This window comes from Orcinus orca, chromosome 16 (assembly GCF_937001465.1).
Source record: "Orcinus orca chromosome 16, mOrcOrc1.1, whole genome shotgun sequence".
Taxonomy (NCBI): domain Eukaryota; kingdom Metazoa; phylum Chordata; class Mammalia; order Artiodactyla; family Delphinidae; genus Orcinus; species Orcinus orca.
The window spans coordinates 52,277,875-52,301,350 of NC_064574.1; the positions used below are offsets into that span (position 1 = coordinate 52,277,875).

Sequence of the window (23,476 nt, forward strand, 5' to 3'; positions counted from 1 at the left end):
TAGAGGGAGAAACACCTTTATTGTCAACAGAAGTGGTAATGGTTATAAGCTTGTAGAAAGTGTTAACTATAAGAGACAATAAACCAGGAACTGGGGTGGAGGTGATGGTAAAATGAGGAATCTTACAAAGATTAACCTAGATGTTACCCTTGCTCTGAGATTACGTCACCAAGGGAAACAGATTTAATATTGCCCAGAGGCTTAACCTCTCCTTCCTTTCCTTTGTTCTTTCTTTGGTGGTGGCTGGATTACAGAGTAGTGATCTGCTCTTAAGTTAGCAGTAGTACCTAACACTAGGTGTCAGAGGTCAGTTGTTGGTTTAGAATACATCCAGGCTGTTAACTTCTAGATGTGCTTCCCATGAGGGTGGAGAATTTCTTCTCTGACATGGCCCAGAAACAGTGCTCAGGCCACTAGCCCCCCCATTCTCTGTTGGGAACAGTCATACCCAGGTTTCCTGGCAGGACTTAAGGATCCTGTAGCCTTGTCCCCTTCAAACAGAATTGAAATCGACAATGAGACAGGACCCAGGAGTCCCAGGCAGAGCCAGAAAGAGTTCAGCATTCTTACCCTGATTCCTATTCCTGGACATGGTTCTTAAGATCCGGTTGTCAATAAACCTATAGCTAAGCTGGGGATTGCCCAGTAGAATTCTCGACAAGCAGAAGGAAGCGCCAGAAACACGTGTTGACATAAGGAATTGATCCATCGGGTTTCTTCCACACTCATAGCACATGCCTTCCTTCCTGGGATATGGGAACCTCTTCTGTGTGCACCCCCTGATGGTGGATGAGGGAAGGGTTCTTAGTGAAGATTTTCTCACACTGAGAGCACTGGTAAGGCTTTTCCCGTGTGGGTTTTCTGGTGGGCACTCAAGTGGGAGCCATTGTTGAAGCTTTTCCCACACTGCCCACACTTGTGTGGGCTCTCCCCAGTGTGGACTCGCCGGTGAGCACTGAACTGGGAGCTGTTGTTGAATCTCTTTGCACAGACAGTGCACTGATAAGGCTTCTCCCCCGTGTGGGTCCTCTGGTGGACAATGAGGCTGGAGCTCTGGTTGAAGCTTTTCCCACATTCCCCACACTGGTAGGGTCTCTCCCCTGTGTGAGTTCTTAGGTGGGCAGTGAGGTTGGAGCGCTCGCTGAAGCCTTTCCCACACTCACTGCACTTGTGAGGCTTCTCTCCCGTGTGGATTCTCTGGTGTCGAACAAGATAAGAACTGCGGCTAAAGCTTTTCCCACATTCATGACATTTAGAAGCTTTTTCCACTTTGGGGACTGGCTGGTGGTGAGAGGGAGAACTCTGAGAGCAGTTTCTCCCACACAGGAAATGTGTACAGGCCTTTTCCCCAGTACGAAGTCTCTGGTGACTCATTCTCTTCTGGGATGGGGATTTCTCCTCACTCTCCCCTGGAGAACATCTTCGTTGCCTTCTTGACACTGGAGCACCCGCCCAGCCTCTTTTTAGCTCAGAATGCCAGAAGACTTCACTGGACTTTCTCTGAAAAGGCTTGCTCATTTCTGCTTCCTCTGTATCATCCCATTTCCAATTCTCTTTTGTAATCCCGCTCTTGATCTCAATACCTGCAAGAAGAGAAATACATCAGACTGTCGGGACTTCCCTGGTGGTGCAGTGGTTAGGAATCCGCCTGCCAATGCAGGGGACACGGGTTCGAGCCCTGGTCCAGTAAGATCCCACATGCCACGGAACAACTAAGCCTTTGTGCCACAACTACTGAGCCTGCACTCTAGAGTCCACGAGCCACAACTACTGAGCCTGCGTGCCACAACTGCTGAAGCCCACGCACCTAGAGCCTGTGCTCTGCAACAAGAGAAGTACCGCAATGAGAAGCCTGTACACCACAATGAAGAGTAGCCCCCACTCACCACTAGAGAAAGCCTGTGTGCAGCAACAAAGACCCAACGCAGCCATAAATAAATAAATAAATAAATAAAAAATAAAAAAAATACATCAGACTGTGGAGCAGGAAAACAATGGAATGAGGAAAGAATTACAACTAAACTACCTTTAAGAAGAAAAACTAATTGGAATTCTCATGTGATTCAGGCTTCTGCTAATTAAAAACCTAAGTTTTATTTTCCAATTGTAATATTTTTAAGCTCCAAATTCTATGATCACAGGTAAATATACCCAAAACTCCATCCACCCACTTTGCTCCTATTGCACCTCTTTTTGGATGTTCTGACACAATGACAAAATGAGTCAAGGAGTCAAGCTCTTTGTCATCTGTCTCAGTTCTTGAATGGCCTGGCTTCTGGGAAGAGTAACAAAAGGCCACCCCGGGTTTAACTATCTCAAACAGGAAGAAGGCAAGTTGCTGGGCATCTGGGAAGCCCAGGCTTAGATTTGAAAGGAGGGTCAGTGCTGGAGAAGGAGAGAGAGTCTGGGCTGGAGACCTGACTGGCCATCTGTGGAAGCAAAGTAAGTGCAAATCCATGGGGAAGAATGACACGGACCCTGTGAAAGAGGCCAGCAAAGCAAAATCGGGGCTCTGAAGTGCAAAGGAAATAATCCTTAACCATGAAAACCAAGACTCTCTGGCCTATGTCAGGTCTACATCAAGATGATGACAAGGCCAGGAGCAGAATGGCTCTCTGGTGATGCCAGGCTAACGGCCCTAAGTGGACTTTCCCATGCTTTGACCAAGAGTCAAAGCCAAGAGTCTTACCACGTCTGTTTGGGAACAGGTCTGGCAGGCCAACCCTCCTAACTGCCTGGCCAGGATCCCTGAAATCCTCTTCCTCCCAGTCTTCACCATCCACGGTGGTACCTTCTCCAGCCTCTGTGGGCCCCCTATTCTGCTGACTCAGCTCTCTAGCCTCAACTTCCCTCTTGGCCAGGATCAGTACTGCTTGCCATAGTAGGTGCAGAGGCCCAGGGGCTGGAAAGGGCATCAGTTTCCTCGTAAAAGATACAAGGCTCAGGCACATAGCCTCTCCTCATGTTGCGGGAACTCAACTGCAGGCTTTTGAACTTGGCACGATGCTGCTCTGGGGTCTGCAGAAAGCTTTGCTCCTGGAGTTGTTCCACCAAGGCCCTGGAGATCTGGCTGTTCTGCTGATGGGTCTGGAGTTTTTCATAAAACTGAGAATGGCCAGGAGTGTCTTGGTCTCTTCATAGCCCCAGTGCACACTTGCTGTCAGGAGACAACTCAGTGACCAGAGCAGGGCAGGCTGATACCGCAGTGCAGGGTTTTAGCAGCCCAGGAAGCCACATCCTAGTCTCTCAAATTATGCCATGCTGGCTACTGTTGTTCCTGGGGAGATCTCACTGTGCGCTTGTTCCTAAAGCAACAACTTCCAGTGAAATCCTCTCCAGCTGAGGAGGGGTTGTAGAGTCTTTACCAAAGCTTCTGCTTTTATTTCTCTTTATCCTGAATCCCACTAATTTCCCCTGAGAGATGATTCACGATAAGCCTCGAGCTTGTCTGTCTCCAGGGTGGTGGGAATCTCTGAGGGTGAGTGGCCATATAAGAGGACCTGGTGAACAGGTAAGACTTGGATGGAAGCAAAGATTCACAAGAGAGAAGATAGGATACTTCTGCTAAGTCCCACCTCTCATGTATGAGTCCCTCCTGATCTGGCTCCTGTACATCTGTTTATATCTCTTGTCATCCCTGTGTATGTAAGAAACTGAATTACTGCAGGTAGTGTCCCAAGGTGAGAATAAGTAGTAAAGGTCTGGGAAGAGCAGTTCAGGAAGGCTGGTTACTCAAGAACACTCAGCACAGGCCCCACAGGGGCTGCCCATCTGGGCCGGTGGCTGAGGGCTCATTTGTCTAGAGCCGTCCCAGCAAATGCATTCTGATCACACCTGGTCATGATGCTCTGAAGGGCACGCAGCCTCTTCTCGTCACCCTCTAGTCCACTCTGCTCTGAGCCACTGTCTTCTTGTGCCTGGATTACTGCAGTGGCCGCCTACCTGGTCTTGACTCTCCTCTGGACCTCCTACAGTCTCTCTCAATCCAGCTGTCAGAGTGCGCCCCTCCTCTTCATTCAACTCAACTAACCTCTGTGAGTGCCAGCAGGCCAGTTTCTGAGAAATGCAACTGTCATATGACATGGACCCTGCCTTCAAGAAGACCACAGTCCTCCAAAGGTCTCCGTAAGAAAACGGAGACACAAACACGTGTTTAAATAGAGTTAAGTGTCAAATAAATTGAAATTCTCAACATGATCCTTTTAAAACTATTACTCCTCTGCTCAGAATCCTGCAAGGCTACCCCATTTCACACAGAAAAAGCCAGAGTCCTTACAAAGTCCTCTATGTAGGGCCCGAGGCCCTAGGTTAGTGCTTCTCAAAGTATCTGTGAAGAACCAGGTTTTTTTGTTTTTCAAAATACATTGAATATGCAGTTAGATGGTGCAGCAATGTCAGATTGCTATAAAAGTTTCTAAACGCTTGCTCTCAATTTCACTCTCAGTAGTGCTGCCCCACGTGATCTGGTTCTGACCTTGTTTATTACTCTCATCCCCTCTCAATCTGCACCAGGCACACTGGCCTCCTTGCCCAGGCTCCTCCGGCTCAGAGCCTTTGCACTGGTGATCCCCTCCGACTGTTACAGTCTCCCCAGAGAGTCACACAGTTCACCCATTCTCCTTCACATCTCTAATGTCATTTTCTCGGTGAGAACTACCCTGACAACCCAAATTAAAAATGCAACCCACCCTCTGTCCCCACATGCTCCATCACTCTTATCCTGCCCCATTGCCCTGCAGCTACAATGGAACCTGATTCCCAGACTAAGATGACAGCTCTCTGAATCCACACAGCGGCTCCAGCTAGGACATCACCCACCTTCCACAGAGAACACAGTGCTCCTTCCCCAGGCTAACATTAGCTTCGTTCTTCTATGTTCAGTTAACAAAATCTAGATATAACATTTACTCACACAATTTATTCTTAGGTCACAGAAACAGCCCAGGCTTTTGCTTTACAATTTCACAACTCAAAAGAAAATCCCCTGGGTTATTACCAAGACAACATAATGGTTTAGGTACTGCTTTTCCCTGTGTGTAACCTGCAGGTGGCCAAGTGAATGGCTTTATGGCCTTCATCCCAGCATTTCCCCAGCAGTGAGGGAACAGGAACAGTCCTCAACTTACAGCTGGAAGACAAGGCACAAAGTGGGAGCATGGTTTGCTTATAGGTGACAGTACCAGGACATGTGTGCCGAGAGGCCCTCACCCAAGTGGCTCTGGAGCTGGCTGTAGGTGTGGGGACTCCAGTTTCCTGGACTGGCTGCTTCCTGTCAAATTTGTAGCTGTCTCAGGGCTTCCCTGGTGGCGCAGTGGTTGAGAGTCCGCCTGCCAATGCTGGCGACACGGGTTCATGCCCCGGTCCGGGAAGATCCCACATGCCGCGGAGCGGCTGGGCCCATGAGCCATGGCCGCTGAGCCTGCGCGTCCAGAGCCTGTGCTCCGCAACGGGAGAGGCCACAACAGTGCGAGGCCCGCGTACCACAAAAAAAAAAAAAAAAAAATTTGTAGCTGTCTGAGCCCCCCACTGTGTCCTCGAGCCTCGCCTCTTTGCGCTTCCATGGCCCTTGGCTTGGCCCTTTGGCCTCAACAGCCCTGTCTGCCAAGCTCCTGGGAGAACTGGAGGAGCCCTGTGAGGCCGGCAGAGCTTCCTTCTCCTCCTGAAGGGCACAGGGTGCCTGGCTGCAGCCTCCCCTCCTTCGACAGTCACTGGCCCAGAGGCTTCTGAACTGGTTCATGCTGCTCCAGAGTCTGGTGGAAACCTCGTTCACACAAGAACTCAGTGACTTCCCCACAGAGCTGGCTGCTCTGCTGGTGCTCCTGCAGTTTCTCATAAAACCGAGGCTGCTGAGAACAGACAGGAGAGTCCTGGTGTCCTCGGCCGCCCAGGGTGGGCCAGGCTCTGTCCCATTTGCTGAGTCTGGCTCTTGTGCTTCACCCTTGATTTCTTCTCCCCTGTTTGCTGGTGTCTCATGGGCTTTCACTCTAGTCTCCCTTGTGGAAGTCTTAGGCCTTTTCCTTGCCCTGCAGCCCTGCATACCTGGGGTCCCTGCGTGTTCTCTGATCCAGCCCAGGATGTCCTTCCGACCATGAATGAGCAACCCTGCATGTGGAGATGCAAGGAGGAGACATCAAGGCTGCAGAGCATCTGTCTCTGAATCTGACGGTCGGGGAGGCTGCTCTGAGGAGGAGCAGCCCAGATGGGGCAAAACTGATTTGAAAAAAGGCAAGAGATCGGTCCAGAGACTCTGAAAAAGGGCTCTTATTGCCTCCTGAAGGGCCTGGGCATAGAAGTAGACTATCACGGTTGGATTCTCTTGTCTTTCAGTCTCCTCTGCTCCCCAGGACCTATCACAGCTGTGTGTGTGAGCACAAGTTCACTCATCTCTCCCCTGTTCCCAGCACAGCCTGTGCCTCCCTAGCTGCTGTCTGTCTTCCCTCTCCACTCATCCTCTGCCTCCCACACGCTCTGTCCCCACTGCCCCTGTCATAAGCCCGTGCTTTCCCTTCCTTCTATCACTCTGTCCCTCTCTGTGTCTTCCTTTCTCTGTGTCTCTTGTCGCCTCTCAGTATGTTCCTGTTCCTTCTTTCCCCCCACCCAACAGGCTCCCCACTGCCTCTCTGTCTCCTTTCCTCTTGGGTTCTCTTGGTCTGTCTCCAGACAACTGAACACATTCACTCTGGACCTAGAGGGAACGTGGATCCTTACCCAGCCAGGCGTTTCTGTCACTCTTCTGTGTAACATCCCTGTAGAGGGCCCTCTGTTCGGGGCCCAGGTGTTATCTGCCCTTCCTGACAGAGGGATATGGCTCTGTCCTCACATGTGGCTCGTCCCTGTAACAACACAGGGGTCTGCTGCTACCGATAAAATAGCACCGCTCTAGCTTGGGGTGGGGCAGAGACAGGACCACGGGTATCAGATCAGGGGCAAAGCAAGGCAGGGAGAGGTCAGGCCTCCAAGAGAAGGATCGGGATGGGTAAAGAGCCATATGATGATGTCAGTGGACAGAACAAGGAAACAACCCAAGAGAAACTCAATGGACCACGTAAAAATCTTTCCAGCATCTCTAGAAAATAAGGGACTTTAGGCTGAGAGTGAGCGCAAGATGAAAGGGGAACTTAAAGAGACAAAAGGTATCCACCATAGCTCACCTGGGCCCCAGCTATGTGGAGCACAGCACCTGTCTCCTGGTCTCTAAGACCCCTCCTCTGAGGAAGGTTCCTGGGAGCCTGCAGAGTAAGCCAGGCTGGGGGAGAAAACAGCCATTGTTAGAGGGCGGTCTCCACCTAACAGCCACAGAGCAGAGGTTGTGAGTGGGGTCCCCAGGCCAGCAGCCTCAGCAATACCTGGGAGCTCATCAGAGATGCATATTCCTGGGCCCCACTGGGATATAATGAATCAGCAACTCTGGGGGTGAGGCCTGGGAATCTGTTTAACACGCCCTCAGGTGAGTCTGATGCATAGTCAAGTTTCAGGACCACTGCCACAGCCAATGGCCTGTGTGTTAAGTTCCTTTCACCAGATCTCTCCTGACATAATAGCTTTAAAAAAAGGTTTTTTCATTCTAAAGAAATATGTGCATAGTATATATATATATATTTTTAAATTTATTTATATTATGTATTTATTTTTGGTTGCGTTGGGTGTTCGCTGCTGTGCGCGGGCTTTCTCTAGTTGCAGCGAGCGGGGGCCGCTCCTCGCTGCTGTGCCTGGGCCTCCCAGTGCAGTGGCCTCTCCTGCTGCGGAGCACGGGCTCCAGGCATGCGGGTTCAGTAGTTGTGGCTCACGGGCTCTAGAGCACAGGCTCAGTAGTTGTGACGCATGGGCTCAGTGGCTCCGCGGCATGTGGGATCCTCCCGGACCAGGGCTCGAACCCGTGTCCTCCTCATTGGCAGGCGAACTCTTAACCACCGCGCCACCAGGGAAGCCTCATAGTATATTTTTTAAAAATTTTAATAGAATACTTGGGAGCAAGGGGAGGGAATGTCTCACTGCCCAACCACTCAGAGATGACTATAATGCTTTTTTTTTTTTTTAATTTATTTATCTAGTTTTTGGCTGTGCTGGGTCTTTGTTGCTATGCGCAGGCTTTTCTCTAGTTGCGGCGAGTGGGGGCTACTCTTTGTTGTGGTATGTGGGCTTCTCACTGCAGTGGCTTCTCTTGTTGTAGAGGACAGGCTCTAGGCGCATAGGCTTCAGCAGTTGTGGCACATGGGCTCAGTAGTTGTGGCTTGTGGGCTCGAGAGCACAGGCTCAGCAGTTGTGGCACACAGGCTTAGTTGCTCCGCGGCATGTGGGATCTTCCTGGACCACGGCTCAAACCGGTGTCCCTTGCATTGGCAGGCAGATTCTTAACCACTGTGCCACCAGGGAAATCCCCTATAGTGCTCTTAAAAATACCATGGGAATTCGATTCTTTTTTTTTTTTTCAGACCAAGATAATACATTCTTTTCCAGATCCCCATCTTCAAGAATAGTACAAAGAAAATGGTACATTTTGATGACTTATTAGTGGAACTTGACCCCTGGGGAGGTTTCACCACTTGGGAGCAGCCCGCAGGTACGGTGAGCTGAGGTTGCAGAACGTGGAACACAGTGAGTCCTGCCCCCTTTACTCAGACCCCAAAGTCTCAGAAATCACACACCAAAGAGCACAGATGTTCCCAAGGATTAAAAGTAAACAAATTCTAAATGGCAAAGTTTTCTAACATATTGATAGTGTATTTACTTCACTTAAAAAATACGAAAGCAGGGACTTCCCTGGTGGCGCAGCGGTTGAGAATCTGCCTGCTAATGCAGGGGACACGGGTTCGAGCCCTGGTCTGGGAGGATCCCACATGCCGTGGAGTAACTAGGCCCACGAGGCACAACTACTGAGCCTGCGCGTCTGGAGCCTGTGCTCTGCAACAAGAGAGGCCGCAATAGTGAGAGGCCCCCACACCACGATGAAGAGTGGCCCCCGCTTGCCACAACTAGAGAAAGCCCTCGCACAGAAACGAAGACCCAACACAGCAAAAATAAATAAATTAATTAATAAACTCCTACCCCCCCCAAAAAATACAAAAGCAAACAAACTCTTAAGACTGTTTCTCATTTCATCAACAGAAGCTTGCCTTTTTAAACAGCATGAAGACACAGTGCTTTTCTTTAGGATCTGAGTTAAATAAAGGTAAGGGGGCTTTAAAATAATTACTTAGAAACCTGTAAGGGCAGCTTTGAATTACACAGAAAAGGCAGCAGTGGCCTTTACATAATCTAGAAATGTATGCAGCCAAAGTGCTTCACAGAAAGAGACTTATAAAGATAGAGCCTTGGTCTGTCTGCGCAATGGAATATTACTCAGCCCCCAAAACAAACCAATTAGTGATACTTTGTAGGCTGGAAACGTGATAAATGAGAGAGGCTAGAAACAAAAGGTCATATATTGTAGGATTCTATTTCTATGAAATGTTCAGAACAGGCAAATACAAAGAGAGAGAATGAGGAGCAACTGCTTAATGGGCATGGCGTTTATTTTGGGGAGGATGAAACTTTTGGAATGAGACAGAGGTGGTGATAGTACAACATTGTGACTGTACTAGATGCAACTGAATGGTTCACTTGAGATGGCTAATTTTACATTAGGTGATGAATTTGAGATCAATTAAATTTAATTAAATTTTTAATTAACCTTTTTCTAAAAAATTAGGACAATTTTTTAAAAAAGCACTGGAAGAAAGGAAAAACTAATAGGAGAAATGTATTTTGGAAGAGATTAAGCTGGATGGAAGGGGGTTGTATTCAAGTTCATGAAGAACCACTCTGTAGAAGGTGAGGTAATTATGCTCACCTTTAGTAACACCAGATTCAGAAGCAATAGAATTAACTTGTGATAAGAGAGAATTAAGCTAACACATAAAGGATCTCCACCCACATTTTAAGGGCTAGTACCATCAACTATAATTTGAAAACTTGATTTTTGGATGTATCTCAAAGGCATTTAATCTGGAACCCAGGGGCCAACTTGAGCTCAGACCTGTATTTCCAAGAGATGATTGTCCCTCACACCTTGGGGGAGGGCAGAGGCTTCTGCTTACCTTCTGACTGTCCCCACGGTCTCTGGGGTGAGCTCCGTGACCCCTTCACAGGCCATTCTTCTGGAAGAACCCCCTGTTTCAGGTGGGATCTCAGTGATTCTCTGGCTGCTCCCAAGGAGGCCGTCTCCTCGATGGGCATTTTCAAGTCCTTCCCAGATTCTGGGACCTGAGAACAGACCCCATCATCTGTCACTACAAATTCCTGTCTAAAGTGACAGAGGAGAGATACTGAGAGGTAGCTGGGGTATCACCTCCCTTACTGCTTCTCACTTCCACTTCCTGCTCTCCCCTTCACCCCCCTGATGGGTTTCAAATAGCCGTTTTAACCCTTACATTCCTATACTGTTTTCATTCACATTAAGAGTGTGATCCTGAAATGGTGGTGGACAATAAGGGAGAGATGGTCCACACAGAAATGGCAAGGGGAACCGGGACCAGGATGACTGTTAGCACAAAGGGATTCCCGCTCTGCTTAGGTCCCCTCTCCAAACTCTTAACTTCGTACATGTGCTCCACTGCCCTTCTCCATCCATCCTGGTTATTATTAACAGTCTCCAAACCATGGATATTAAATTAACTTCCCCCATTTCTAATGCATCACCACCATACTGCTCCCCCCTCCAAATTATGTCAAAACCTTTCAATCCTATGAAATTTCACCGACACCCCCTTCACCACTCTTCCTCCTACAGCTGGTGTGCACATCCGCCTCCTCGCTGGGAGACGCAAGCACATCCTGATCCAGCCATGCAGACTCGGGCGTCAGCAGGCTGCTTCCTGCTCTGGCCACAGTCACGTTCAGGCTGGCACTCCTCTGACCCACACTCCTCCGTTACTTGTTGCCTCTCCCAGATTTCTGACCTGGATTTCAGCCGCCTTCTTCCCACAGAATCTCCCACAACTGAAGCCCTCATGTTTCTTTTCCTTCTCCTGTGCCTTTCACACCCCCCTTCTCCCAAAATATACACGACATTACACTGAGTGGATCTCAGACCGAGTCCTTACCTCTACAAGTAGGTATTTTGTGAAACTCATCACTGTCCCAAACTGACCACTTAATTCAGGCAGCAAGGACCAGCTCTAATATGACTTTGTTTAGTGTACAACACATGACACACTCCTTCAAGGAACCTTCTAGCAAGACAGATTAGATTTAAATTCAACAACATCTCTAATTTTCCTGACCTGCTGAGTGAAGGATTGTTGTCCTTTTCCTCGCCTTGTTTTGGAGAGTGTTATCTCACTTTAATTAGTGACTCCAAGGTTTCAGTGAATATATGAATGTCTAAGTTATTTCAGCAAATGAGAAATTCTTCCCATAGACCAAGGACATAGGACCAAGGCAGGATAGCTAATACTTTCTGGGCAGCAGACAGCTTCTGGCATTTCTCAGCTAAGCGCCTCTCCAGTAACTGGATTCTTGAGCTCCTCACACCAACTTCTTCATGACTAAAACCACAAGATTCTGACTGCCTTTTCTCACCTGCTGCCCAGGTGCTCTCTGTACATCCTCAACCAGAGCCACAGCTTCATCACCATTTTCTGGACACTGCTCCCTCACCCAGCTCTGGATCTTTTCTGGCAAGATGGTCAGAAACTGCTCCAAAACCAGCAGCTCCAGGATTTGCTCTTTTGAGTGTGTCTTAGGCCTCAGCCACTGACAACAGAGTTCCCAGAGTTTGCTAAAAGCTTCATGTGGACCAGCTACCTCCTGGTAGCAGAACTGCCGGAAGCGCTGGCGGGAAGCTTCATAGTCAGGGCCGTTGTTGTGCAGGGCTGATTTCTGTCTCTGTGTGGAGTCCTTGCTTGGGGACGGGTGTGCCTGGGAACTCCTTATTGCAGCCATGGTTTGCTTCAACGAACTGGCTTACTGGTTGCCACTTCCATCCTGCAGATCAGATTCCATCTCTTTTCTTATCACTGGGAAGCGGGTCTCCTGGATACCAGTGAAAAGTGTGTCTTTTTGGAATCAGAGACATGAGCATTTCATAGACATGCAGACTCAGACGCACACTTGAAAAAGGCTCAGTGAGGCTGAAAAGAATCAAAAAAGACAGCATGAAACCATCCCATATTCCTCCACTCTAGTTCTTATGTTTTTTTTTTTTATGCAGTACGCGGGCCTCTCACTGTTGTGGCCTCTCCTGTTGCGGAGCACAGGTTCCGGACGCGCAGGCTCAGCGGCCATGGCTCACAGGCCCAGCCGCTCCGCGGCATGTAGGATCTTCCCAGACCGGGGCACGAACCCGTGTCCCCTGCATCGGCAGGCGGACTCTCAACCACTGCGCCACCAGGGAAGCCCAGGCTGATTTCCTTTTTATTCGGCAAGGATGCCCTGAGTACTCCAGTGCACTCGGTGCTAGGGTTAGGTCCTGCGGCTGAAGTGGACTAGGAAACAAGTCCGCGGGCTCCCGCTCCGGTCTCCCGGGGGTGAGACGGGCAGGGCCACAGGCCGGAGAGAGTCCGCGCTGGGGCACAGGGATCGGGACACCTCTGGCCGGCTCGGGTGGGCCGGGGCGAGGGGCCGCGGCACAGGAGGGTGACCGCCGAGCGTGCGAGGGGCGCCCTGACCTGGCCCAACTGCCTCTGAGACGACTGCCAGCAGCAAGCCCCCGGCCGCCAAGAAGCGGAGCACTCACCTGACGCACTCACTCGCGACTCCCCAAACTCGCTCGGCCACCGGGTCGGAAGTCAGCACCGCGAGACCCCGCGCGGATCCGCCCACTGCGCTTGCTCGCGAGTCTTGCCAGCGGACTACAACTCCCGGAGTGCACTGCGACGGCGGGGCGCCGTTCTCGCCAGCATCGACAGACCCAGCAGCCGATAGATGAGAGAGAACGCCCCCGAGGAGCCAATCCCTCTGCGGAGGAGGCGCGCTCTCCCGTGGCACAGTTTCGCGGCAGCCTGTGGGAGTGTCCGCGACGAGCGGCTTTTTCCCCGCCCTCAGCCTTGGCTCCTGGGTTCTGGTTCCCCGGTCCCCAGAGAGGTGAGTCGGCTGCAGGTGGGCGTGTGGAGCGGGGCTGTCGGCGGTGCTGCCGTCGCAGGCGCCACCCCCGGCTCGCACCCGGCCACGTAGTTGAGCCGCGCGCCAGAGTGCTGCAGCTTCGCCAAGCCCCGGGCCAGCTGGGGCGCGGAGTCGGAGCCGGGCGCCCTCGGAGGCCGGAGCGGCTGGGCCTCGGAGCCTCGGGGGTGAGCAGCCGCCGCGTCTCCGTGTACCTTGCTCGCTAGCAGGAGGTTTCCGCTAACTCACAACCCCCAGCGTGCGCCGTGGCCTGCCTGGGCTCGCCCTGTAGCGCCCGGCGAGATGCTGGAAGTCGGCCTGTGGAGGATGCGGGGGAGCTGGTGCAGGCTACCTGGATGACAGCCTGAACTTTTCCCAGGGATTCCTGCCAGCCCATTAGGTCACGTTGCGCATTTTCCTCTGAGACCTCTTGTGCTTGCCGCTGAAATAAAAGCGGTATTTCCCCCAGTTTCCTTTTAGGACATTATGACTTTTCTCCTTTGCAAGACAGTTCAAGAAACTGGCAGAAAAACAAACTCTTCCCACTCTCAGGGACTGTGTTGTCTTCAGGAGTTTGGGGTCAAGTTCAGCGAATGAGGAGGCTCTGTTTGCATCCTTTCCTTTCCAGTATCCTCAGAGGAGCTTCGTTTCTAGCATCTTTCTAGCATTCAGGGCCATGATCCCGAAGGCTTGAGCTGTTTACAAGGAGAGAGAAGCTGTCTCCTGAGCCCCAAAATGGCGGCTAAGATGGAGATAACTTTGAGCTCGCAGTCCCACATTCAGGCTTCCTCCAAGCAAGAGAGACATATAATAGCAAAACTAGAAGAAAAACGGGAGCCCGCTCTGCAAAAAGACTGGCCCGATCCTGAGCTCTCCCGCCAGAGTTTTAGACGGTTTTGTTATCAAGAGGTGTCTGGACCCCAAGAGGCGCTCTCCCGTCTCCGGCAGCTCTGCCGTCAGTGGCTGCAGCCTGAGGTGCACACCAAGGAGCAGATTTTGGAGCTGCTGGTGCTGGAGCAGTTTCTGAACATCCTGCCTCCGGAGATCCAGGCTCGGGCCAGGCATCAATGTCCAATGAGCAGCAAGGAGATTGTGACCCTGGTGGAAGATTTTTACAGAGCAGCCAAGGGACCAAAGCAGTGGGTAAGGAGGGTACTTTCTGTGGTCTCCAGAATTTCTTTTTCATCTTTCTTTTTCATCTGGTTAGTGTTTGGTTTCTGGACCCCTCCCTAGATAGAGTCCAGAATTTCAAACGTTGCTTCTGGCCTCTATTTGGAACCCTCCTCCCCCCACCCTCCTAGGGAGATGTAACAGGTTTTCAGAAAACCCAGCCACAGGCATTCCAGTGAGAAAGTAGAGGATCAAGTAAGGCTCTTGAAACTTTGCTGACAGATCTCCCCTGACGCTTTCTTTTTGAAGTTTTTCTACAGTCAGGATTCATAGCAGGCAGGGTCATTCTACTGGATAGGAATTTGATTTGGGGGGAACTTTATTAGACCTTGTCCGAAGTATCTTGCATATTGCCTTTGGATCAGGAAACTCCAGCTCAATTGGCTAGTATTCCTTCCAAATCCCACCCCCAAGTCAGACCGCAGTAGGAGCCTAGGGAGGAAGCAAACAATCATGTGCTTTGGTGAACGGAAGCAGTTAGGGAACAGGGGTAGGGCAATCCTCTTACTACTGAGATCTCCTTACCAGGAGAGCCTTGGGCAAAACAATTTACTGGTAAGGGTGGTTTTTAATGGCCCCCACCCTACTGCTTCCTGATCCTATGGGGCCTGTTTCCTCCAGAAGCAGGGAGGCAAGTGAGCATAGGGTAGGAACCTGCTGGGTGGGTGTCATGGCTGACCCTGATATATTTGTGCCTGCTTTCTGATGACTTTGACTCCAGGCCTTGAGAAAGCCCCAAGCTTTAAGGACAGGAAGTATCGGCTGATTTGAAGCAGCCTCCTTTTGGTCATTCTGCACTTCCTTCCCTTTGCTTCCTTTGAGAGTTTCTGCATTCTCTCTCAAGGTTGACCCCCAGGCCATTATCAGAAATTTCCAGGGAAAAACAGTCATTACAGAGCAGTGAGAGGTCAAGCTGCCCTCAGACAGTCCTTGAGTTGTGCTCTAATGCATGGGGCTTGTTCCTAGGTGGCTGTTTGTATGGAGGGCCAGAAGGTGCTCTTGGAGAAAACTGGATCCCAGCTTGGAGAACAGGAACTGCCAGACTTTCAACTGCAAACTCCTAGCAGATATCCCAGGGAGAGCTCTCTGGAGGAGACGTCCCAGGCAGGATCTCAGGATCAGCGGAGCCCCCGTCATTGGGAAAAATCCCTGCTCCTCCAGGACCCAACCCCCAAATTGGCTGAGACAGGTAAACACTCGGTGCCTCTTCTCTCCCTCTCGTCATCCCCTTATCGCCATCAAAGCATTTCATGGTTCTAAAAAGCCATAGACCAGGTATTGGGTTTTTTTTCAATATTGTATGTGATAGTAGATCTTTATTCTCCAACGAATTTCACGAATTAGAATGGTAGTGTTACTAAAGTGTGCTTTTATCATTTTCTGTTCATGACTATTTGAGAATCCAGTGCACAGGATTATTCTAGTGCCTTCTTTTCTGTCCCATTCAGAGCTACTTATAGTGAAGACAAATCCAAATATGACCACTGATGAACTTCCATTCGAGCTGTGGCTGAGTTTCGTCACTTAAAATAGTCCCATGTTTAGAAGGGACCTAAACAAGATTCTGCTAATTAGAGAAAAAAAATCCTCTCCGTTTTATGTTCTGCCTCTTTCTCCTCCTGTGACATTGTCCGTGTCCATTTCCTTATCTGTCTCTGGTACAATGCCAGTATAATTGCAGGCCCTGCTCCACACAGTCCTATGGTCTCTCTGACTGAATGAAAGTGACACTTTGGCCAGTCTTGGTGATGTGAATACAGGATATGGTGAACAGGTTAGAGAAGAAGGTTACAAGAAAGCTAGATTCCTTAAGATTTGCTACATTCAGCGAAACACTTTGATTTCATTATTCTCAAAACTCATGAATGGAGAAGACCTAGGGCATCCAGCAGGAAAGCACTGTGGCCCTGGCTGAGGTCCCACCTCATAACCTACGGCCTTATGGTCCTAAAGAAAGTGGACCACACGTACTCCCTTCTTCTGCCTCAGCAGAGGCAGCTGGGTGTGCATGCTGTCTCCATTTCCTTTTATTTGATTCCAGAGAGGGTGGAGTCTCATGCTCAAGGTTCATCCATGTTGTAGCATGTGTCAGTACTTCATTTCTTTTTAATGGCTGAATAATATTGCACTCTGTGGACATTTCGTCTGTTTATCAGTTGATGGACACTTGGGTTGTTTCCACCTGTTGGCTATTATGAATAGTGCTGCTGTTAACAGTTGTGTACAAGTTTTCGTGTAGATGTCTGTTTTCATTTCTCTTGGGTGTACACCCAGGAGTGGAAATGCTGGGTCCTATGGTAACTCACTGTTTAACCTTTTGAGGTTGGACTTTTCCAAAGTGGCTGCGCCATTTTACATCCAGCAGTCTATGAGTATTCCAATTTCTCTACATCCCTGTTGACACTTGTTATTTTTTGTCCTTTTTATTGCATCCATCCTATTAGGCATGAAGTGGTATCTCATGGAGCCTTTGAGTTATTTCCCTAATGACTGATGATGTTGAGCATCTTTTCATGTGCCTGTTGGCCAATTGTGTATCTTCTTTGTAGAAATGTCTATTCAGATCCTTTGCTCATTTTTTAAAATTTTATTTATTTATTTATTTTTGGCTGCGTTGGGTCTTCATTGCTGTGCATGGGCTTTCTCTAGTTTCAGCGAGCAGGGGTACTCTTCATTGTAGTGTCCGGGCTTCTCATTGCTGTGGCTTCTCTTGTTGCGGAGCACGGGCTCTAGGCATGCAGGCTTCAGTAGTTGTGGCTCGCGGGCTTAGTTGCTCCGCAGCATGTGGGATCTTCCTGGACCAGGGCTCAAACCCGTGTCGCCTGCATTGGCAGGTGGATTCTTAACCACTGTGCCACCAGGGAAGTCCCCTTTGCTCATTTTTAACTGGGTTGGTCTTTTTATTGTTGTAAGAGTTCTTTGTATAATCTGGATACTTATGTATAATTTGCAAATATTTTCTCCCATTATGTGGGTTATCTTTTCACTTCCTTGATAGTATCCTTTGAAGCACAAATGTTTTGGATGTTGAGGAGGTCCAATTTATCTTTTTGTTTGCTTGTGCAAACATACATATCGAATGTACTATTGCCTAATCCACCATCACAAAGGTTTACACCTTTGTTCTGTTCAAAGAGAGATAGGTTTAGCTCTTACATTTAGGTCTTTGATCCATTTTGAGTTAATTTTTGTATGTGTTGTGAGTCGGGGTCCAACTTCATTCTTTTGTATGTAGAAATCCAGTTGTTCAGCACCACTTGTTGAAAAGACTATTCTTTACTCCATTGAATTATCATGACAACCTTGTTGAAGAGCAGTTGACCATAATTGTGTGGGCTGCTTTTTAAATCTGAATTTAAATTAAAGTTAAATAAAATTAAAAATTCAGTTTCTCAGTCACACAAGCCACATTTCAAGTACTCAGTAGCCACATGTGGTTAGTGGCTGCCATTCTGAATAGATCTTCCACATGGCAGGAATCCTGTTGGATAATAGCACTGTTGTGGAGTTTCTGTAATGAGGGTGCATGTCTGGCCCATATCTCAATTTCCAATCACATATGCTGTCTATCAACTTCATAATGGAAGAAAATACCACACTTACTGGATTTACCATTATTTGAAGAGAGTGGTGGTCAGTGTCCATGTAAGTGAGGGTATATTTGCAATGTTGAAATTTCTGATGGGTTTGCTTTTCCCTATTTCTCCTTTCTTAAACCTTTCCCCAAAGGTAGGAAGGAGGGAGGGGTTGGAGAACTTGTTTCCTAACTTTATTATACATCAGAATCACCCCAGCTTCCCCCTGTTAACTGCAGACTTCCAGGTTCCATCCCCCAGAGATTCTAACTCAGCAGCCTTGGGGGAGCAGGGGCAGCCTGCTTGGTGGACAGCTGCCCCAGATGAGTCTAATGCAAGTTGCCAAGTGGAGAACAGCACTTTGAGAAGCTTTGCCGTGTATCTCATAGCTCTTTTGCTTGGGTTCTTTCTTCGAAGCCCAGAAATGAAACATATTCTTTATAATTATAGAGGCCTCCAGAATGAAAAGTGACAACAAGGAAAATCCACAGCAGGAGGGGGCTAAAGGAGCAAAGCCAGGCACCTTGTCAGTGGGCAGGCCCAAAGGGAATGGTCTGCAGAGCCCCGAACCCAGAGGGGCGACTGTGAGTGAGCCCCGGTTGTCACGGAGGCAGGTCAGCCCCCCACGCGCTCAAAAGCCATTTGCTCACTACCAGAGACATTGCAGGGAACTGGAATACATCAGCGGCCCCCTGAAGAGCCACCCACTGAGAGAGCTGAAGAAAAGCAAGGGAAGCAAAAGAAACCTGAGCAGCCGTTTGCAACGTCTTGGTCACCAGCCGACCCGCTCAGCGAAGAAACCATACAAATGTGATGACTGTGGGAAAAGCTTCACGTGGAATTCAGAGCTGAAAAGACACAAGCGAGTCCACACAGGGGAGAGGCCCTACACGTGTGGAGAGTGTGGGAACTGCTTCGGGCGGCAGTCCACCCTGAAGCTGCACCAGAGGATCCACACCGGAGAGAAGCCCTACCAGTGCGGCCAGTGTGGGAAAAGCTTTCGCCAGAGCTCAAACCTTCACCAGCATCACAGACTCCACCATGGGGACTGAAAGCAGGGCTGGGTCCTCTCTGTTCGGAAGAAGGTACTTGCATTTCTCCTTCCCCTCGCTTGCATGTAAATCACAAAGACCATCTGCGTGACTTACAAGGGAGAGAACGAGATCCCTGAGGAGTGATGGTGCCCGTCGGGCTGGTGAGGCGTCGGTCGGGAAGAGGCTGACAGGGGACTTGATCGTGCATGGGGTCGTGTACGATGATGGGGGAAGAGATGGAAGGTCTAGGCATTGGGTCAGAGAGCACCGGGGTGTCTGCTGGAGAGCGGGGAGTCACTACTGAGGGAGAATCAGGATGATCCTGCAGACGTGCCCCACACCTTGATGTTAAATCTCCTCCTGCTGCTTTATTTATCCTCTAAATCTGTTCAAGGATAAATCCTATATATAGTTATACATTTGCTGTCATACCAGACAATCTTTATCATTGCACACACTCCTTTAATAAAGATGAGTGATCTGCAAGAATTTCAAGGCAGAAGTTCATTGGAATGTAAATCCCCTAATATTCTTCCTGTCATTCCTGGCTGTTCATAACAAAGGAAGCATGAAGTGGGAGTATGGACACGTTTGTGTGAGGCAGGGGTCTCCAAGTATTAGTGCTTTTACCAAATAAATACACATACACACACACTAAAGGTTCTTTTTATATCAAAGCACCTTTGATTTGGTAAAAGAAAAATCACAGCTGCTGCAACCCCCCACCCATAGTGATAAGGAAAAGCTACAAGAAGCAAGACTGCTAAGACAACAAAGGGAATCCTTCCTACTTTCCTTTCTCACTTAGGCCAGTAGCTTTAAGAATAACAAAATGCTTGGGGTGATGAAAATATACTAAAACTGAATTATTTCAGAGCAAGTACCCCAAATCATTGAAACATTCATTAATTTTATGATATGTAAGTTATACCTCAAAGAAGTTTCTAAAAATGACAAAATGTATTTATGTAAAATGTTAAAGTCCTAGAACTAGGCCTGAGAGATCATCTAATCCCACCCCTCATTCTCTCAAAATGGAAATTATAACCCAATCAGTATACAATTCTTAGTCACACTGGGCAAGCCAGTGGATCTCCTAGTTTAGAGAAGACTTTTGGTAGGTGGGTGCAGTATGTCAAGCAGGAAACAGGTGCAGGTAGCGTTCTTCCTAAAGCATCAGTATCCTCAGGTCACTGCTGGCCACCTCAGGGCTGTGGTTGTGCTATTGTGTGTCCCCCCACCAAGGATCTCAGGTTCCTCTGACCACAGAGGGACAGGTGCTCACATGGGCAGCCCTGTCCCCCAGGTCTTTGCACACACTGTTCCCTTTGCCCTTAGGACCCGCCGCCCCCACTCCCTCTCGCATCTCACAAGAGTTGCCAGCTCTGCAAAGCCTCCTCTGACAAGTTCTAGGCAGAGGTAGACTTCACCAGTGGCGCTCAACCTGGTAGCAGTTTCGCCCCCTAGAGGATATTTGGGAACATCTGAAAACACCGTTGGTTGTTATGACTTGGGGGAAGGGAGCATAGCTCCTGGCCTCTGGTAGGTACAGACCAAGGATGTAGCTAAACATCCTGCAGTGCACAGGACGGCCCCAAAACAGTTATCTGTTCCAAATGTCAGTAGTACCAAGGTTGGGGAACTGTGCTATATATGTTAAAAGCTCTTTAAGGACAGAACCTTGATTTTCCATCACTTTAGCTTTAGAACTTTAGCCCACACCCAGCCAGGAGAAATAGGTGTTCAGTAATTGAAGAGTTGAGGGCCCCTGCTTCACCCTGGGGCCCATTCCTGCCTGAATCAGAGATCCTGGTGGCAGTCTTTGAATGCAGTGGACAAAACCTCTCATCTTTTGAGCAGAGAGAGACTTAATGGGAGCCCAGTGGCCTGCTTCCTAGTATTTGGTGGCCCTTCAGAATCTAATCCAAGGTCCCTTTCCCAACAATTATGTTAGATGTTAGAAGAGTTTATTGTTAGGCCTGCCTGTTATCTCACTCCTGTCCCCTGCCTCTCACCGGTCAGAGCCTCCTGATTCCTTATTCTGTTACCACCTTTTTTTCTCCAGGCCAGTTTCACTGTTGTTTCTTAGTAACTTCCCTAATTATATTTACGTCTGTATTAGTTTCCTCTTGGTGCTGTAACAGATGACCACAAACTTAGTGGCTTAAAACAACACAAATGTCTTCTCTTATAGTTCCTGAGGTCAGAAGTCCGAAATCAGCTTCACTGAGTAGAAGTCAAGGTGTCAGGTGGGCTGGTTCCTTTGGAGGCTCTGAGGGGTGAATCTGTTCCCTCGCCTTTTTCAGCTTCTAGCGGCTGCTGGCATTCCTTGGCCTGTGGCCCCTCCCTCCATCTTCAAAGTGCGCCCCTCCCTCCATCTTCAAAATGCATCCGTCCAGTCTCTGTCATCACGTCACCTTCTCTTCTGACTCTGATCCTCCAGCCTCCCTCTTAGGAGGACCTTTATGATTATATTGGGTCCACCCAGATAATCTGAGGTATCTCCCCATCTCTAGATCCTTAACACACCTGCAAAATCCCTTTTGCCATATAAGGGAACATTCACAGGTTCCAGGGATTAGGATGTGGACCTCTTTGGTGGGGACTGTGATTCAGCCGACCACATCCATCCAGTGAATCAATTCGGTTAGTCAAAGACGATCTCTCCTAAAAGCAAAGGAACATAGATTTCCACTTTCCTTAGATTTGGGACAGGAAATCTCTCTTAAAATAAGAGCTTTGTTTACTTGGTATGTTTTGAAGAACCCGTGTATGTGTGTTTTCTGTCTTCTGATTATGAAATTAATAATTGCTAAATCTTAATGTCTTTGGGTACCTGTTCAACTGTGGACCTTGAATAAATGTGACAAAATCACCACTCTGAATATCACTCACTCCCAAAAGGTTTTCAAGCCTGTGATGCTGCTGCCTCCGCCAGCCCAGTTTTCCTTTGACAGGTAAGGCTCAGCTCCAGGTGAGGAGTGCCCGTGAGGGTCTGAAGTCCTGGTAGAAGGCCCCTGGGCACTCAGCCACATTTGCTGGTCTGTACTCACTTCTTCAAATGTGGGAGTCCCCATGTGTGGTTCCACCAGAGAGTCTCAGCACAAAACATTGACCTGCTGACTTACAATCGGCTACCCCATATAAGAAAATAACCTCTCTCCTTTTGTGTGCAGCCTTACCCATGGAGCGGTCTGTTAAGTGTCACCATGTTTTCTGAGTTTGCCCTGTACTCACCCATGTGGGGGTGGGATGATTCCTACCTTGGTTATTTGGTCCCCGGCTTACCCCAGGAGACACGGAGAGGGGAAGATTCCATGCATATGTGAGGGATATGGACCTCGCAGATTTCTCTGAAAAGCATTTTCCATCTACAGCAGATAAGGACTTGTAAAACCCGTCCCATAATACTGTTATCGCTCCCAACAAAATTAACAGCTCCCAAATACCATCTGATAGATAGAGTTGAAATTTCCCCCAGATATTTCTAAAACCAAAATGCTATTTTTTACAACTTTATTGAGATATAGTTCACATATAAAATGTATCCATTTAAAGTGTACAGTTTAATAATTAAAGTAGATTCACAGTGTTATACCACCATCACCATAATCTAATTTTAGAACATTTTCAACAGCCTAAAAAGAAACCTTTGGGACTTCTCTGGCAGTCCAGTGGTTAGGACTCCAGGCTTCCACTGCAGAAGGCACGGGTTCAATCCCTGGTCAGGGAACTAAGATCCCACAAGCTGTACAGTGTAGCCAAAAAAAAAAAACGAAAAGAAAGAAACCCTGTCTCATTAGCAGTCACTCCTCAATCCCCATCCCTGGGGCCCCTTGAGCCCCCTTCCTCCTTTCACTCAGCACAATGTCTTCAGGGTTCCTCCATGTGGTAGCACATGTCAGTACTTTATGCTTTTAGTGGCCGAATAATATTTCAGTCTGTGAACAGACCATGTTTTGTCTATCCATTCATCAGTTGATGGACATTTGGGTTGTTTCCACTGATTGGCTATTATGAATAATGCTGCTATGAACATTCATGTACAAGTTTTTCTGTGAACATATGTTTTCATTTTTCTTGGTTGTATACCTAGGAGTGGAATTGCTGTGTCCTATGGTAACTCTATGTTTAAGAATTTGAGGAACCGCCAGACTGTTTTCCACAGGGTCTGCACCATTTTCCATTCCCACCAGCAGTGTATGAGGGTTCTAATTTCTCCACATCCTTGTCAACACTTGCTATTATCTGTCTTTCTGATTGTAGCCACGCTAGTGGATATGAAGTGGTGTCTCATTGTGATTTTGATTTGCACTTCCCTGTTGGCTAATGATGTTGGCATCTTTCCATGTGTTTACTGGCCATTTGTGTATCTTCTTTGGAGAAACAGCTATTTCAAAACCTCTACCCTTTTAAAACTGGGGGTTTTGTCTTTTTATTGTTGAGTTGAAGAGTTCTTTATACATTCTGGATTCAAATCCTTATCAGATAAATGACTTGCAAATATTTTCTCCCATTCTGTTGTAATACTTTTGCACAATTGCAATAACTCTCTTTAAAGCACTGTCTGTCACCTGCCAAAATACAAAACTGACTAATACGGTAACAGTCCTGAATTAC

General features: G+C 48.4%; 2 protein-coding genes across 3 annotated transcripts; one reads left to right on the plus strand and one right to left on the minus strand.

The window, feature by feature from the left end:
- ZSCAN32 (zinc finger and SCAN domain containing 32) lies at positions 1 to 12,847 on the minus strand. Its single transcript, XM_012533139.3, is given in 11 exon segments — positions 1 to 846; positions 848 to 1,583; positions 2,690 to 2,844; positions 2,846 to 3,125; positions 5,839 to 5,901; positions 6,709 to 6,772; positions 6,774 to 6,833; positions 7,152 to 7,246; positions 10,077 to 10,242; positions 11,560 to 12,110; positions 12,716 to 12,847. Coding segments are annotated over 10 exon segments (2,103 nt in total). The 5' UTR covers positions 11,923 to 12,110; positions 12,716 to 12,847; the 3' UTR covers positions 1 to 725.
- A 965-nt stretch (positions 12,848 to 13,812) lies between these two features.
- On the plus strand, positions 13,813 to 22,648 carry ZNF174 (zinc finger protein 174). 2 transcript variants are annotated; one of them, XM_004270251.3, is made up of 3 exons: positions 13,813 to 14,220; positions 15,214 to 15,436; positions 18,273 to 22,648. In XM_004270251.3, the coding sequence occupies exons 1-3, from the start codon at positions 13,813 to 13,815 to the stop codon at positions 18,872 to 18,874; spliced, it is 1,233 nt and encodes a 410-aa protein (XP_004270299.1). In that variant the 3' UTR covers positions 18,875 to 22,648. The 2 variants fall into 2 exon arrangements, with proteins under 2 accessions (XP_004270299.1, XP_033284863.1); XM_033428972.2 differs by lacking the exon at positions 18,273 to 22,648 and adding an exon at positions 15,696 to 18,261.
- The last annotated feature ends 828 nt before the right edge of the window (positions 22,649 to 23,476 follow it).

What these genes read in the sequence shown, in the direction of transcription:
- ZNF174 (XM_004270251.3), top strand. Translation starts at nt 13,813, where the DNA reads ATGGCGGCTAAGATGGAGATAACTTTGAGCTCGCAGTCCCACATTCAG. An exon ending in CCAAGGGACCAAAGCAGTGG is followed by an intron (nt 14,221 to 15,213) that starts GTAAGGAGGGTA and finishes GCTTGTTCCTAG; the next exon opens with GTGGCTGTTTGTATGGAGGG. An exon ending in CCCCAAATTGGCTGAGACAG is followed by an intron (nt 15,437 to 18,272) that starts GTAAACACTCGG and finishes TTATAATTATAG; the next exon opens with AGGCCTCCAGAATGAAAAGT.